The sequence below is a fragment of the Carcharhinus amblyrhynchos genome, chromosome 9 (assembly GCF_965287045.1).
Source record: "Carcharhinus amblyrhynchos chromosome 9, sCarAmb.v2.hapA, whole genome shotgun sequence".
In the NCBI taxonomy this organism is placed as follows: Eukaryota; Metazoa; Chordata; class Chondrichthyes; order Carcharhiniformes; family Carcharhinidae; genus Carcharhinus; species Carcharhinus amblyrhynchos.
Window position 1 is genome coordinate 21,439,785 of NC_137332.1, and position 18,289 is coordinate 21,458,073.

At 44.6% G+C, this 18,289-nt stretch overlaps 1 protein-coding gene across 1 annotated transcript in view; it reads left to right on the forward strand.

Moving 5' to 3' along the window:
• The first annotated feature begins 6,805 nt into the window (after window positions 1–6,805).
• Window positions 6,806–18,289, forward strand: part of LOC145348262 (glycogen debranching enzyme-like) — a 100,613-nt gene continuing 89,129 nt past the window's right edge. The window contains exons 1-2 of the mRNA XM_080196464.1: window positions 6,806–6,932; window positions 7,402–7,506. Of these exons, the coding sequence (XP_080052590.1) occupies window positions 7,425–7,506 (82 nt within the window). The 5' untranslated portion in view covers window positions 6,806–6,932; window positions 7,402–7,424. The remainder of the gene's footprint in view (window positions 6,933–7,401; window positions 7,507–18,289) is intronic.

Sequence of the window (18,289 nt, forward strand, 5' to 3'; positions counted from 1 at the left end):
CAACCTCGAGAAGTAAACTTCATCCTGGTGAGTTAGGCTCACAAAATTATCGTGCCTTCCACCCTCTTCCGTCGGCAAATAGCTTTAAAAGTCTGAAAACACCCACAAACCAACTCAAGCTTCTTCTCTGCTGCCATCAGACTTTTAAATGATCTTATCATACATTAAGCTGATCTTTCTCTTCACCCTACCGATAACTGCAGCAATATATTCTGCACTTTCTCCTTTCCTTCTCCCCTATCTACTCTATGAACGGTATGTTATGTGTGTAACAATACACGTGACAATAATAAATGAATTAATCAATGATGCTTTTGATGTGAAAGGCTTTCTGGCCTCTCTGACTTCACTTCCCCTTATGGTATCTCATCCTTTCTGAACTGATTCCAGGGATTTTGTCTCCAGCATTTTATCAAGCAACGGAAGAACCCCATAGTAATTATAAAGTTACCTATCACTAGCTCTAACCCACGTTCCCATTGTGCTGTTTCTGAAGTTTAATTTAAAATTCTATTCTGGGTTAATTGTATCTACTCATTTTAACTATTTGATATAAAACTATATAATCATCACTCCCCCTGGTTTAAAATACCATGTTTCTCCAATCTTTCCCTAAAAGTGCTTTGGGCAGCTACTCACATAATATAAAAGCAAAGAATGTTGGATAATCTCAGCAGGTCTGGCAGCATCTGTGGAGAGAGCTACTCGTGTCATTAGTCTAAACTCATTTTAGTGATCAGCTTTCTTCAATTCCATTCTCTCTCCTCCCCCCGCCACCCCCGCCAAAGCTGACTGGTTTGCACTGAATTTGTGAATCATTGCTGTCAATCAGAAGGGACTGTGGTACCAACACTCATTGCAGTGTTAATGTAAGCCTACTTGTGACACTAACAAAATAAATAACCTGAACCCTGGACATCCCAGCCAGAACATCTGTCCACTTTAATGTTAATCCTCCAGTCATTACCATTGTTTTCTATCCTTAATCAATTTCTTATCCACATCCCACTAACAACAGTAGTTTAATGAGAATTCCAAAAATGGATTTATTGGTAACTGTTTAGGGTATTCATTTTCTAGGGACATACTTCCTGAAGAAAATGTTATTTTTGACTATTTTGTTTGGTGTATCCTCTAGTATTTTTGACTCTGCACGTACAAGTATATACTTAATGGGGGGCAATGCACCCCAATATACTGAAACAAAAATTATAAGGTGAGTTATCTGCATGATGATGATCTATTAAGAGAATAAAATACTCACTTTCTATTTTACAAATACACTTTTAGCCTCAAATAATCTCTATTATTGATATAATATTCTACAATCTATGTCAAAGGAGCCAGTAAATCAATAATTTTAAATTGATTTACACCTCTCTCGAAGTACTGGACAAATGTGTTCATCATTCATCTGTCAAGTAATTTGTAGACTCAAAATGAACAGTTAATGATTTTAATTAAACTGGCTCTTCTTTGTAGTAATTATCAAAAGGCTTTTAAGATTTTGAGCAGAAGGTGGCTGCCTAGATTATTTTCATTTTCTATAATTGGTCATCTTGTACTTTTGGAGCACGTTAGAGATGTTAATAATACCAGAAATAAGATAAAACCCTGCCACAGTATTTAGGATATTTAAATTCAGTTAAATAAATACATTTGGAATAAACAGCTCATATCAGTAATGGTCTCCTCTAACCTACTAGATCGTCACAAAGTCTCATCTAGTTCATTAATGTCCTTAAAGGAAGAAAATCTGCTTCCATTACCTGGTCTGGTCTACATGTGACTCTAGACCTGCAGAGATATGGTTGACCCTTAACTGTCCTCTGAAATGCCTAGCAAGCCACTCAGTTGCAATAGGAATGGGTAATAAATGCTGGCATTTCCAGTGACATCCAACTCCTATGAATGAATAAATCAAATGTACATCATTGGATTCCACAATGAGTGATCTGCTCAGACACATAATCACATCTTCTTGCCCCTGAGGTGAGCTCTCTGGTAATTGCTCTTTATGCATTAAAATATATATTTTTTCCATTCTCTAAAATGTAGTATTTTCAAGTCAAACACGCAAATGAAATAAGGTGCACACTAAGCATTGCTGCATAGTCTTATCCAAAAAGCTTTTTGAAATAAACCTTTGCTTTTCAAAGTGGACAAGGATGAAATATCTCTAGATGATGAATCTATGACTAGATTTTGCACTGGTCATGCACTCTAGGTCCTCAAATGATTTTGCCAAGGGGCAACATGTTACAGGACTGTTGTGCTTTGATCCAATCCATTCATTGTCACATTACCTGGCTATGATAATCTTGTCAGCATTTCAAGCAAATTAATACTGAATCAGGGGTCAGGACTCACCAAAATAAACATCAATAAAGAAAATAATGGCTCTAAAATGTGATAAATCCCCAGGACCAGATGGATAGATAGGTTCTTGATTAATAAGAGGATCAGGGGTTATGGGGAAAAGGCAGTAGAATGGGGATGAGAAAAACATCAGGCATGATTGAATGGCAGATCAGACTTGATGGGCTGAATGGCCTAATTCTGCTCCTATATCTTATGGTTTATATTTCACTGCTTTAAAGGAATTAGATACACTGCAGCAATTCACCAAAGCTCCTTCAAAAGCATCTTCCAAATCTGTGGTCTCTACCACCTAGAAGGACAAGGGAAGCAGATGCTTGGGAAATTCACCAGCTGCAAATTCCCTTCCAAGCCACATACTGCCCTGACTTGGAACTATATCATTATTCCTTCACAGTCATTAGGTCAAAATCCTGGAACTCCCTTTCTCGCAGCACTGTGGATATGTCTACACAAGACTGCATTTCAATACAGTGGCTCGGCACCATCTTATCAAGTACAATCATCTATACTACATGGACTGCAGCAGTTCAAAACGTTGACTCACCACCACCTTTTCAGAAGCAATTAGGGATGGGCACCAAATGCTGGCCTAGCCAGCGATACCCACATCTTGTGAATGAATAGAAAAAAGTTAATAAAATTACAAATGCTCCAACTATAATCCTCCAAAGTTCTCTTGGCTCAAAAATTATTCTTTTACATTGGAAAATTGCATGTTATTTTAGAGGATTTAGAGAAGGAATCAAGGTTATTGTAGACCAACATCTACTGTTTGAAAACTGGCATTTACTTAGCAGAGTGTGACTGAACACCTTGAAAACTTACAGTTGATCAGAGAGTCAACATTGATTTTTTAGGAGTAAGTCATGCTTGATGAATCTGATTGAAGAGTTGACTAGATTTCTGGGTATGGGAATGTCCATAGAGATTACTTTTAAGGTCTTCTAAGGAGGCATTTGATAAAGCCCCACATTAGAGATTGCTAGCAGAAGTGGAAGATCATGAAATTGATGGCAAAATATTGGCCTGGCTAGGAAATATGTGGGATTATGGGATAAGCCTGGTTAAGAGTTAGTGCAGACTCAATGGGCCAGATGGCTTCCTTTTGCACTGTAGGGATTCTATGAAGACACCAGCTTATAGTGTTCTGAGGCTGTGGAATGCACTATTGGGACTTTAGATGTCATTCCACACAGTGCTGCTTACTGCATGAATTAGAAGCCAGCTCCCTGGCTCTACACTCAACCCTGGAAACTTGGATAACAAAGACACTTGTGTCACACTCCTATTTATTAACTACAGGTCAGCCTTCAACACCATCATTCCTACAAAATTTATCTCCAAACTCCATGGCTTAAGGTTCCTCCCTCTGTGGCTGAATCCTAGACTTTCTAACCACAAACCACAATCAATAAAGAAGGCAAAAACACCTTCTCCACGATCATCCTGAACACCAGTTTCCCACAAGGCCGTGTCCTCAGCCTTTCACTATACTCCTTATACAGCTGTGACTGTATGGCCAAATTCCCCTCCAACTCAATTTTCAATTTGCTGATGACACCACAGTGGTGGGTCAGATCTCAAATATGATGAGACGAAGTACAGGAAAGAGAGAGAATCTGGTGCAGTGACAATAATCTCTCCCTCAATGCCAATAAAATGAAGACAGTCATCGACTTCAGAAAGCATAGTGGAGGAAATGCCCCTGTCTATATCAATGGTGATGAAGTGGTTGATAAGTTTTTAGGTGTCCAGATCACCAACAGCCTGTCTTGATCCCTCCATGCCGATGAGATAGTTAAGAAAGCTCACCAATGCCTCTATGGTCTCAGGAGGCGAAGGAAATTTGGCATGTCCGCTCACTAATTTTTATGGATGCACAATAGAAAGCATCCTTGCAAGGATATTTTGGCCTTGGAGGGAGTGCAGAGGAGGTTTACTAGGCTGATGCCGGAGTTGAGGGGGTTGAGCTATGAGGAGAGGCTGAATAAACTAGGCTTGTACTCATTAGAGTTTAGAAGAATGAGGGGAGATCTCATTGAGACATATAAGATGATGAATGGGATGGATAGGATAGAGGTGGAGAGATTCTTCCCGCTCAGAAAGGACAGTAGGACTAGGGGGCACAGCCTCAAGATAAAGGGGGGGGCGGTTTAGAACGGAGTTGAGGAAGAACTTCTTCACTCAAAGGGTGGTGAATCTCTGGAATTCTCTGCCTGTTGAAGTGGTGGAGGCTACCTCGCTAAATATTTTTAAGACACGGGTTGATGGGTTTTTGATAAGCGAGGGGATTAAGGGTTATGGGGAGAGGGCGGGAATGTGGAACTGAGCCACAACAGATCAGCCATGATCTTATTGAATGGCGGGGCAGGCTCGAAGGGCTAGATGGCCTACTCCTGCTCCTATTTCTTATGTTCTTATGTATCACAGTTTAGTATGGCTCCTGCTCTGTCCACGGCCACAATAAACTACAAAGGATTGTGAACGAAGCCCATTCCATCACGCAAACCAGCCTCCCATCTATCGACTCTGTCTACATTTCCTATTGTCTCGGAAAAGCAGCCAGTATAATTAAGAAGTCCACACACCCTGAACATACACTCTTGTTCTTCCATTGAGAAAAAGATATGAAAGTCTGAAATCACGTACCAACTGACTCAGAAGAATCTTCCCTTCTGCCACCAAACTTTTGAATGAACCTACCTCACACATTAAGCTGATCTTTCTCTATACCCTAGCTATGATTTTAACACTACATTCTGCACTCTCTTTCCTTCTCTATGAATGGTATGCCTTTGTCTGGATTGTGTGCAAGAAGCAATGATTTTCACTGTGTGCTAATACATGTGACAGTAAATCAAATCAAATGAAGGTCTCAGGTCAATTTGACCTTCAATAACTGAGGCTGAGTTGGCCTTATGTTATAGCAGTGACATCACAGTAGATTGATTCACAGAGATGGATCTGATTTAAACATACAGCATTTGGCTTCAGATATGGCAAAATGTAGGCAATGGAAATGGAGTAGGTGGACAGAGCATTGGGAGCGGATGGGGAGCGTGTTAAGTATTGTTGCTATGAGGCACAGTGGAGCTTCTTGCCCCTCACCAAGGTGGCGCCCGGCGGCCTGTGCCGGGCATAGTTGAGCTTCCCTATGCCCCTCAACAAGATGGCGCTAGGCGGCCTGTGCGGGGCAGATGGATCTTCTCTGCGCCCCTCAAAACATGGCGCCCGGTGGCCTGTACGGAGCAGAGTGGAGCTTTCCTGTGCCCCTCAACAAGATGGCACCCGGTGGCCCATACCGGGTAGAATGGAGCTTCCTGTGCCCCTCAACACGATGGCGCCCGGGGGCAGACCGAGGCAGCCATTTCCTCCCAGAAAAGCACCCTGAGAGCCGGCTGCCCGTGCATCGAGGAGACGTTCTCCCGAGACCGCCAATCCCTCTCGCTCGCCATCATAACCCTGCTCTTCCCCCTCCTCCACCTCCCTGTTGCCAAGGAGACATCTTGTTCTCCGGAGGTCAAAAGTCAAATCCTGTCAGGGTGAGATGAGGAGAGAGGAGCAAGCGATTTTGGGCGGGGAAAGGGGCGGGTTCCCCGGGAGAGGGCGGAATGCTCAGGCACGGGGCGGGGGGGAGGCTAAAGGCTAGGCGTGGCCGCGGGGAGCAAGAAGGGCGGGCAGAGAGCCGGTGAAATGCAGGGTTTCGGGGACAGGGGCGTGGCCTGGCGGCCTCGGCGTGAGATCTCAGACAGGGGGCGGGGCCCTGGCAGGAAGGGGTGTCTCGGATTGGGCGCGGGGCGGGGGGGGGGAGGCGGAAACGAGCGGACGGGGAGGTGTTTGGCCCAGGAAGGGGGCGGGATCTAGGGAGGGAGCCCGGGGAGGGGGTGGGGCATGCGTGCTGTTGTTTGTGGGGGGGGTGGGGAAGGAACATATCTGGGGAATGTTATTTATGATGCGGAGATGTCGGCGTTGGACTAGGGTAAACACAGCAAGAAATCTCACAAAACCAGGTTAAAGTCCAACAGGTTTACTTGCTAGTAAAGCGTCAGTTTTGCTCCCAAATAAACCTGTTGGATTTTAACCTGGTGTTGTGAGACTTCTTACGAGGGTTATTTATGTCTGGGGAGTGGGCGGGGTCTGAGGAGGGGGCGGGGTCTGGGTCCGGAGAGGAGGCGGGGCCTGTGGGTTGGGGCGGAGTCAGTGTGGGGAGCGGTCTGCGGGAGGGGGCGGAGACTGAGGAGGAGGCGGAGTCCCTGGAATGGGGGCAGAGTTGGGACCCGGGGGCGGCGGGGGAGGGCCCAGCGGCGGAGGGGGAGGGGCCTGGGATGTGATCGGGGGAATGGGAGGGATCTTGTGTGGAGGGGGTGGAGTCTCAGGGGAGGGGGCGGGATCTGGGCGAGGGGAGGGACCGGAGAGGGGCGGGGTCTGCGGCTGTGTCGGACCAGCTGTCGGTGACCTTGAGGTGGGTGGTGGTTGGTGCTCCCGCCGCTTTTGACACTGGAGAGTGTCCGGAGAGGGAAGGTGAGCGCAGCGGTGCTTTCCCTGAGAAGGTGAGCAGCTTGGAACTAGGGGCTGTGGGCAGAGGCTCCGGCGGAGCTGTGCGTCCCTTTAGGCCGAGTGCAGCAGGGCCGCTGCTGACAGGGAGCGGGAGGGCAGCTCATGCAGAGCGGCTGGAGTGATGATGATCGGAGCATTGTTACCTACGGCGCTTGCATCAGTGAAGAGATATTTCTGAAGAAATCCCCTGAGTTATAGCCTAGGCCAATGTTGTCATCTAACTGTTCTGTTGCCTACCTGTGTGTGCACACCTTGTGGGAGGAATTTGCTGCCCTGGGGCGGAGTGGGTGGTGTCCCTGCAGTTAGTTCAGTGTTGCTGCTGCTTTTTTAGTTTTCAGTTGGTGTTTATCGAATTGAAATCTCTAGCTGGTGGTGTAGGAACATGCATCGGCTGGTTTGGTGCATTGCCCCGTCCGTGTGCCCGGCTTTGCCGGGGATTGAACCTTTATTTACTTTCTGCAGGGGAGAGTCGCGCACTTTAAAGGATGGAGCGACCTAAGCAAGTTCGGGTTCTGCAACTAAATGAATGGGACAAGCTTGAAAGAACACTTTTTCGGCTCAAGCAAGGTCAGTGTTTAAGTTAACCTGCACTTGCACACCATCTGTTGCACGTAGCCCAAACAAGGAAGTCAGTGTCAGGCGATGGACCAGCTTTTAACTCACTACCTTCCGCTGTCAAGTCGCTTCACAAGCTTTTGTTCGAGCTTACCTTCTGGTTGACTGCACTGTAATTTTTCAAACATTTGCACAACGAAAGTTTTTGATCTGTGTGTGTGTGTGCCTCAGAGAGAGAGAGAGAGAGAAAGCAGATGCAAGCTTTCTTTTGGCAGATTTAGATGCGAGGCAATTGATAGTTGGCCTCAATCTAATTTGGGAGCAGTATCTATGACCAGTCATAAAAATTGCTGCCGCAGAGCTTCATGTGATAAATAGTGCACTTGCATCTTGAAGGCCGTCGAATGTTTTAGTTCAAATTGGTGTCAGCAAAAGCTGTCGTGTTTTATTGTCCTGTGGTTAGAAATGACAGTTATTCCTCCTTGCAATGGCCATTTTGTTGAAGTTGCGATGTAGTTAACCTAGTTCCGTCTGAAGATTTTGAAATTGCAGAGCAACTCCCGAAGCTACAAGCTGCGTGATTTTTATGTACAGAGCCTGACTTCACTTAATTACCATTTACTGTGTTGATGTGGAGATGCCGACGTTGAAATGGGGTGGGCACAGTAAGCAGGTGCTTAACACCAGGTTAAAGTCCAAGTTTATTTGGTAGCATGAGCTTTTGGAACACTGCTTCAATGAAGGAGCAGCACTCCAAAAGCTCGTGCTACCAAATAAATCTATTGGCCTTTAACCTGATGTTGTGAGACTTCTTACTGTACTTACTGCCAAGTCTTGCACCCTTATAAACTTCAATGTTGTCTTGCATGATAGGGCACGTTTTCATTTAAGTTTTTTGATGCAGTAAATTACTGTTGTGCTACATGTCATTTATTCATAGTCATAGAGGTTTACAGCATAGAAACAGACCGTTTGGCCCAATTTGTCCATGGCACCCCTTTTTTAACCACTAAGCCAGTCCCAATTGCCTGCGTATTGACCCATATCCCCCATGCCCATCTGACCCATGAAACTGTGTAAATGCTTTTTAAAAGACAAAATTGTACCTGCCTCTACTACTACCTTTGGCAGCTTGTACTTGAATCTTTTGAGTAGTTGTGCTATCATTTGTATGTCACTATCAATTATGGACAGATCCCATTTTATTAGGTATTCAATATAGTGGATACATTTGAAATGTATATATTACAGCTATAAATGGTTGGACCATTTATTACTTATTCTGCATTAGATTTTTTTATTCTTTTAAAAGCTGGGTGTTTGTTGCCCACCCCCAGGTGCCCTTGTGAAGGTGGTGGTGCTGACCCACCATCTTGAACTGCTGCAATCCATCTATTATATGTAGCAGTTTGGTACAACTTACTAAGCCATTTGAGAAAAGTTAAAAATCAACCCTAGTGCTGTGATCTGACATCAATATAGACCAGGCCCAGGGACGGACGGAAGATTCTGAAGAGGGATGGTGAACAGCCAGAGGTCATAGTCCATGTCAGTAGAGGTCATAGAGGTTTACAGCATGGAAACATAACAATGATATAGGTAAGAAGAGGGCTGAGGCCCTGTAATCAGAAATTAGGGAGCTAGGGAATCAATTTAAAAACAGGACCTCAAAGAACATAAGAACATAAGAAATCGGAGCAGGAGGAGGCCATCTAGCCCTTCGAGCCTGCCCCGCCATTCAATAAGATCGTGGCTGATCTGAAGTGGAGGTAGTAATCTCATTTTATTTCCAGTGTCACATGCTAGTGAGATAAAGAACAGGAGAACAAAGTGAATGAATAGGTGGCTGGAGTGGAGGCATTTGGATTCCTGAGGCACTGGGATCAATTCTAGGAAAGATGGGACATGTACAAGGTGGATGGGTTGCACTCCAGCAAGAGTGGAGCAAGTAACTTCACAGGAGCATTTGTTGATACTGTAGTGTGGTTTTTAAACTAAAGTGGCAGGGAATGGGAACCTGAGTGGAGGAGACACAAGCAAAAATAGAAATCAAAGATAAAGAAGTAGAAAGCAAAAATGGAAAGCAAAAGAAATATAGATTTGGCAGCAAATGGGGCAATAGTACAAAAAGAGATGTGTAAAAATGCTAAAAAGACATCCAAATGTACAGTAGTTGAATGCATGGAGCATTTGCAATAAGGTAGACAAGTTAATGGTGCAAGTACTTGTGAACAGGTGTGATATGATTGTAATTACAAAGATTTGACTGCAGGGTGACTAAGGCTGGGAACTAAAGATGTTCAATATTTAGGAAGGACAGCCAAAAAGAAAAGAGAGGTGGGCATTGTTAATTTAGGATGAAATCAATGCAATGATGAGAAAGGATATTGGCACCAAACATCTAGATGTAAAATACGTCTGTGTGAAGTGACGAAGTAACAAAGGATGACAAACATCAGTGCAAGTTGTCTGTAGGCCTCCAAACTGCAATGGTACGATAGGGAATTACATTAAACAGGAAATGAGAGATAATTGACCCGGATGCAGTGCCTGGACGAGCACTCAGATCCTAAGTGGACCAGCTGGCAGGGGTATTCTCAGACATCTTCAACCTTTCTCTACAACAATCTGAGATCCTTATCTGCTTCAAGAAGATGACCATCATCCCGGTTCCAAAGAAAAGCCAGGCAGCGTGCCTTAATGACTATCATCAGATGGATCTGACATCCATCATTATGAAGTGCTTTGAAAAGTTAGTCATGGCACGAGTCAATTCCTTACTCCCGGATTGCCTGGATCCACTAAAGTTTACCTACTGCAACAGGTCCACAGCAGATGCCATCTCTCTGCCTCTGCATTCAATCCTGGAACACCCAGATAACAAAGACACCTATATCAGACTCCTATTTACCAACTACAGCTCAGCTTTCAACACCTATAAAACCCACTTCTAAACTCCACAGCCTCTGGTTTGGCTCTTCCCTCTGCAACTGGATTCTGAACTTCCTAACCCACAGGCCACAGTCAGTAAAAATATGCAACAACACCACCTCCACGACCATCCTCAGATCTGGTACTGCACAAGGCTGTGTCCTCGGCCCCTTACTATACTCCTTGTACACCTGTGATTATGTGGCCAAATTCCCCTCCAACTCTATTTTCAAGTTTGCTGATGATGCCGCTGTCATGGGTCGTCACATCTCAAACAGTGATGAGACGGAGTGCAGGAAAGAGATAAAGAATCTGGTGAACTGGTGTGGCCACAATAAGCTCCTCCTCAATGTTAACAAAATGAAAGAGATAGTCATCAACTTCAGGCTGCATAGTAGAGAACATGCCCCTGTTTACATTAATGGGGATGAAGTAGAAATGGTCGAGAGCTTCAGGTTTCTGGTGTCCAGATCATCATCAACCTGTTCTGGTCCCTCCATGCTGATGCTTTAGTTAAGAAAGCCCATTAACGTCTCTATTTTCTGAGAAGATAAAGGAAATTTAGCATGTCCTCTATGACTTGCTTCAACTTTTACAGATGCACTATAGAAAGCATTCTTTCTTGTAGCATAGCTGGGTGTGGTTCCTGCTCTGTCCAAGACTCTGAGAAGCTACAAAGCGTCGTGAACGAAGCCCAGTCCATCATACAAACCTCCCATCCAATGACACTGTGATTAACTCTTAAGTAGCCTAGCAAACCACTCAGTTTAAGGGCAATAAACACTGGCCCTGCCAGCATTACCTACATCCCATAAATGGATTTTTAAAATATTAACTGGACTGAAAGCTGAGTTCATTTAAAACTGAAACGAGTAGAAATTTCTATGGGATTGGGGGTTATAGATAGATGTTGATGTGATCAGCGCAACTCGTGGGCATTTGGGCATTTGGTTCAGCTGGGTTCATGTATCATGAAGCTGAGCTTGCGTCAAAAGTGAGGTGCTCTGCACCTGTTTGTCTGTCTCCCCGAATGATATTTTAAAAGAGAACTTGAGATTGAGGCAAGCTACGAGTGCAATAGGAGTAGCCAAAGGTTCTCATGCAAGACTTAGGGCAGGGATGAAGTTTGAGTCTTCTGAGTGTGAATTGAAGATGGTTTGTAAATATACCAGGAGCAAATGTTGCAAAATCATTTTCAAAAAAGAGCAGATTTAGGTTCCGCTTTTGTTTGACATTTGTGCTGGTGTCAAACTGATTAGGGAGAAAATTATAGGGTAGTGGGAGTAATTTTCAAATCCCCTGTTAGATAGTCAACATTTTTTCCCAGAGGTAGAGGGATCTAAAACTAAAGGGCATGGGTTTAAGGTGAAAGGAGAGAGATACAAAAGGATCCAGAGGGGCAAGATTTTCACACATGGTGGTGAGTGGCTGGAGCAAGCTGCCAGAGGTATTAGTAGAGGCGGGTACAGTTTTGTCTTTTAAAAAGCATTTAGACAATTACGTGGGTAAGATGGGTGTTGTGATAAAGGCCAAATGTGGGCAATTAAGACTAGCTTAGTGGTCTTAGAAAAAGGAAGGCATGGACAAGTTGGGCTGAAAAGGCCTGTTTCCATGCTGTGTTTACCCCAGTCCAATGCCAGCATCTCCACATAAAGTGAGGTGCCAGAGGACTGCTAATATTGTCCCATTATTAAAAACAATGGAGGTAGGGATAGATCAGTCAGTCTAACTGGAGGGACAGAATCTATTTCCACTTGGATTAATCAGGGATAATCAGTATGGACTTGTTAAGGGAAGATTGTGTTAGATAAAGGTTAGTCCAATGTTTTGAGGAGGTAACTAGTAATGTTGATGTGGGTATTGCATTTGACATGATGAACTTTAGCAAGGCTTTTGATAAGATCCCTCATGACAGACTGGTCAAGAAAGTAAGGGCCCATGGGGCCCCAAGGAAAGTGGCACATTGGATCCAGAAACAAAAAGCAGAGTGTGATGGTAGAGGGATGTTTCTATTACTGGAAGTCTGTTTCCAGTGGGACTCTACAGGGTTGCTGCTGGAATCCTAGCTATTTGTGATGTACATTAATGATTTGGACTTGAATATAGGGGATATGATCAAAAAGTTTGTGGATGACACAAAAATTATTAAGAGTGATAAGTAGTGAGGAGGAGAACCATAGACTGTAGGAAGATATCACTGGGCTGGTCAGCACATTGGTAAATGGAATTCAACCTGGAAAAAGCGAGGTAATGCACTGGGGTGGGCTAACAAGACAAAGGATTACACTATGATTGGCAGGACCTTGGAAAAAAGTACTAAATATCAGAGGGAGCTTTCAGTGCATATCCACAGATCCTTGAAAGTGGCAGGGCAGATAAGACGGTTAAGAGAGTATATGGCATAACTCGCCCTTATTAGCTGAGGCACAGAATACAAGAGCAGAGAACATAAGAAGAACATAAGAAATAGGAGCAGGAGTAGGCCATCCAGCCCTTCGAGCCTGCCCCGCCATTCAATAAGATCATGGCTGATCTGTCGCTGCTCAGTTCCACTTTCCCGCCCTCTCCCCATAACCCTTAATCCCCTCTCCTATCAAAAACCCATCAACCCGCGTCTTAAAAATATTTAGCGAGGCAGCCTCCACCACTTCAACGGGCAGAGAATTCCAGAGATTCACCACCCTTTGAGTGAAGAGAGGTCATGCTAGAACTGTATAACATGCTAGTTAGGCCACAACTGGAGTACTGCATACAGTTCTGATCACATTATAAGAAGAACGTGCTTGCATTGGAGAAAGTGTGTCATGGATCTGTCTTGTAACAGCAGGAACAAAAATTTAACAAAGCGTGACAGGATGCGAGCCACCCAGCAACAGGTAGAAATCTGCCTAGCGACAACAGTAGCCCCCATTCAAAAGGCAGGATGAGATGTGACTTTCCTAGTAATAAGATTAGCAGGCATCCCGTCGGAACTGGGTATAATACACCTATTAGTAGAAAACAACTTGCCTAAATGGCTGAGAGATCAGTGGTTGCATACACATGCTAATTTCTAGAGTCAAGGAATTTGAGGGATGCAGACAGCCAAATACAGAGAAACAAAGATCAAAGAAGAAAAAAGGTGTATTGTCAGTATCATTGGAAGTAGACAGACCTGTTTACATCTAGTAACCGATAGGCCAGTTTACATTGAACAGCCTGAGAAACCAGTCTACAACTCTCAGCCAGCAGATTAAGTCTTAGAGCTAAGGCAGTGCTAAACCTCGGCTGGACTAGTAAAAGATGTTTTCTAGACTTAATCTCAGCCTTGTATAGTGGTAACTATAAACTGGATTTGATTTCCTAGACTTATTAATTGGGATGTTGTTTGTGGTGGTGGTGGGGGGGTAGTCTTAAGCAGTTCAGCTATCGTAAACATATTTTTCATCAAGGGTCATTTATATATAAACTGTGGTTATTGATTCATATACTTAATTGTCTTACAGTGCTATAATTTCTTTTAATGAATAGTCTTTAATAATTGTTATATGACAGCTGGACTGGTTATTCGCACTGGGGTGTCATGTGACCCTTCACACAACTCCAAAAACCAAACTATACACCACCATGAACAGGTGTTTCAAGTTGGGATACCCTCGCAGATAAATCAGTGTGGTTTGTGACAGAATGCTGGCTGGGATGGAGGGCCTGATTTATGAGGAGATTGAATAGTGACCTGGTGAGGTGTACAAGATGATGAGGACGAGAGAGAGGATGGATAGGAAAACACTGTTTTCATTAGTAGAGGGACCAGTAACCAGGGGGTGTAGATTTAAGGTAAGTGGTAGAAGGCTATCAAGGGAGTTGAGGAGAAACTTTTTCAGTGAGTGGAGGAACTCAAAGATTGGTGGAGCCAGACCCTCCTGTAACATTTAAAAAGTATTTAAATATTCATTTGTGCTGCCAAACCTCCAGAACTATGAACCAAGTACTGGAAAATGGGATTCATGAGGCTCATCTTTATTAACTAGTGGGCAGGATGGGCCAAATGGCCACACCCTGTGTTGTAAATGTCTGTGAATCTATTTTGTAAGTTTCTGCCGGTTGCTGGATCTGAGGTGGACCGTAGAAAGATGTCCAGGCATTGCTAACTCATTATATCACCCGGCTTTCAGATCCCCTTTTCAACAGCGTAAATCCATCACTACCTCACATTAGTTCTGAAAAGGAGTCATACTCTGTTTCTGTCTCCACAGATGCTGCTGACCAGCTGAGGTTTTTCAGCACTTACTGTTTTATTCCATTTCCCAGTTTTTGAATTGGTGATAGTGGATACACCAGCCCATTTTTAGATGGGTGCAAAACAGCATACAAATTGGAAGCACAAATAGGCCACTCGTGCCTCTCATGTCTGCTCTGTCACTCAATAAGATCACAACTGATCTAATTGCAACATCCCATCTACTCCCGATAACCCCAGATCAAGAATCTATCTATCTATCTCTGTCTTAAAAAATATTCAAAGACCCTGCTTCCAACACCTTTTGGGGATGGGAGTTCCAAAGACTTATACCTTAAAGAAAAAATTCTCACCTCTGTTCTAAATTTGTGAACCTTTAATTTTAAACAGTAATTTTAAACACAAGAGGAAACATCATCTTCACGTCCAACCTGTCAAGACCCCTCAGGATCTTACAGGTTTCAATCAACTTGCCTCTTAGTCTTCTAAACTCCATTAGATACCAACCTACGTTGTCCAGCCTTTCCTCATAAGTCAACCTGTCCATTTCTGGTATTAGTTTAGTAAACTTTTTCTGAACTGCTTCTAATGCATTTACATCCTTAAATAAGGAAACCTTAAACAAGGAGTACACAGCACTCCCAGATGTGGCTTCTTCATCGGTGTCCGGTAAAACTGGAGCATAACCTCCCTACTTGTTTATTCAATTTCCTTCCAAATAAACAGTAACATTCTATTAGCTTTCCTAATTATTTATTGTACCTAAATACTAGCCTCTTGTGAATCCTGCACTGGGACATCCAGATCTTTCTCAACCTCAGGCATACGCTAACAGGGGAAATTGGGGAAATGTATCTTGCAAGTAAAGGAGCTACCTATTGAGTCCAGACATCCAGCATTATTCTGGGAGTAGACCTTTTTTTAGAATCTGGGCGCCTGCCAATGTTCATATCATGTGGTTTTTTTAGAGGCCAGCGTGGAAGCCTCATAGTTTGTGTATTTTGTTTTAATTAGTTTTGATAGGTATGACATAAGCTGCCTGGTTTTGCATCTGTCAGTCCTCAATGGCCTGCTGTTTCAATTTTGATAGGACTTGCAGAGGCTGGAACTTTGTCTTTCTCTAACTTGTCTGTTCCCAAGCCTGTTGTATTCATCTTGCTCATTGCAAGTTGTCTCTTGCTGCTTTGATTCGGCCTTCCCATTATTCTACCAACTTTCATTTAAGGAACACTTAGATGAACACTTGAAATGTCATGGCATACAAGGCTACAGATCAAGTGTCGGATAATGTGATTTGGACAGATGGATGCTTGATGGCCGGTGCAGACATGATGGGCCAAAATTCTCTGCTGTAAAACTGTGTCACTCTATAACCAGCTTCTCTTCCTAAAGTTTATTTATTTATCATAAGTAGGCTTACATTAACACTGCAATGCAGTTACTGTGAAAATCCCTTAGTTGCCACACTGAGCACCTGTTCGGTACACTGAGGGAGAATTTAGTGCAGCCAGTGCACTTAACCAGCACTTCTTTTGGACTGTGGGAGGAAACCTGTGTACCCAGAGGAAACCCACACAGACACGGAGAGAACATGCAAACTCCACACAGGCAGTGATCTTAGTGGGGTACTGAACCAGGGTGCCTGGCACTGTGAGGCTGTAGTGCTAATCACTGTGCCACCATGCCACAATTGTTCCATGGGAGCACTGAAGAGAGGCTGCGATTTGCGAGTGGAGAGCTTGTGGGTGAGTTCAGCAACTTTTTCTTTCTTTTAAAAACTAACTTTGTTTAGTGGGGGTTCCGGTTTGACCCCGGAAGTAGTTGAGAGAGCACTCGGGTCACGTTTTTTTTTCACCCTACTATAAATTAGACCGGAGGGGATTCCCGATACTCTGCACAGGTAGAGTATCCCAGCCCTCCCCCCTCCCCTAACCTAAAAAAAAGAGAGAGAGGGGCTGTGTCAGAGAGCTGGTAAGACTGCTTTTGTTTTTGTGTGTGCTGTTAAGGGCTTTGGCTCACAGGGCCAAGAGATAAGGTAAGTTATAAGTTTTTTTTTACTTTTTCCTCTGGGTTGCTATAAGGGGTAAGTATGAGTGTGAGACCTGTATGTTGCTGCCAATGCAACATGTGGGAGGTCTTGGAGGCTCCTGGCCTGCCAGACATCCACACCTGTGCTCGGTGTGTGGAGCTGCAGGCCCTACGAAACCAGGTTAAGGAGCTGCAAATGCAGCTCGAGGACCTTCGGCTCGTTCAGGAGAGTGAGGAGGTTATAGATAGGAGCTACCAGCAGGTAGTCACACCAGGGCAACGGGATGAGGGCACTTGGGTAACTATTAGGAAGGGGAAAACACGGGTGATGGAGAGCACTCCGGTGGATGTCCCCCTTCAAAATAAGTACTCCGGCCTGAGTACTACTGAGGGGGGACAGCTCATCTGAGGGAGGAAGCGGTGGCCAGGTCTCTGGAGCTGAGCCAGTGAGCCAAAAAATCAAAAAGGGAAGCACAAAGGTAGTGTTAATAGGGGACTCCACAGTGAGGGGCGCAGACAGGCGTTTTTGTGGACGTAGAAGGGAGTCGCGGATGGTGGTTTGTCTCCCTGGGGCTGGGATCCGGGATGTCTCTGGGCGGGTCCCAGACATCCTGAAAGGGGAGGGTGAGGAACCAGAGGTTGTAGTACATATAGGTACTACTGACGTAGGTAAGAAGAGGGAGGCACTCGTGAAAAGGGACTATAGGGAACTGGGTAGGCAGCTGAGGAAGAGAAAAGCGAAGGTAGTAATCTCAGGATTGCTGCCTGTGCCATGGGAGAATGAGGGAAGAAATGAAATGAGGTGGAGGGTGAATGCGTGGCTGAGGGACTGGTGTAGAGGGCAGGGATTTCGGTTCCTAGATCACTGGGACCTCTTTAGGGGTAGGTGGGACCTGTATAGTAAGGACGGGTGGCACTTAAATACCAGGGGGACTAATATCTTGGCGGGAAGACTGGCTAAGGCTACCGGGGGGACTTTAAAGTAGAAAGGATGGGGGGAGGGAACTGTGATGGGGAAACTGGGACGGAGGAGGTTCGCTCCCAGGTAGGGGAGGACCGCAGGCAGTATGGGAGGGAGGTTAGACAGGCGGTGGAGATGGGAAATGCCCAGACTGAGGGGCTGAAGTGTATATATTTTAATGCAAGGAGTGTAGTGAATAAGGTAGATGAGCTTAGGGCGTGGATTGCTGTTTGGGATTGTGATGTGGTGGCCATTACGGAGACTTGGATGTCTCAGGGACAGGACTGGGTACTTCAGGTGCCAGGCTTCAGGTGCTTCAGGAAGGACAGGGAGGGTGGCAGAAGGGGTGGTGGAGTGGCACTGTTGATCAGGGACAGTGTCATGGCTGCAGAGAAAGAGGATGTTGTGGAGGGACTGTCTACAGAATCTCTGTGGGTGGAAGTTACAAACAGCAAAGGGTTGAAAACTTTGCTGGGTGTATTCTATAGGCTGCCCAATAGTGACAGGGAAGTTGAAGTGCAAATAGGGAAACAGATTCTGGAGAGATGTATTAATAACGGAGTTGTCGTGATGGGAGACTTCAATTTCCCAAACATCGACTGGAATATCCTTAGGGTAAGGGGTTTGGATGGGGAGGAGTTTGTTAGGTGTGTTCA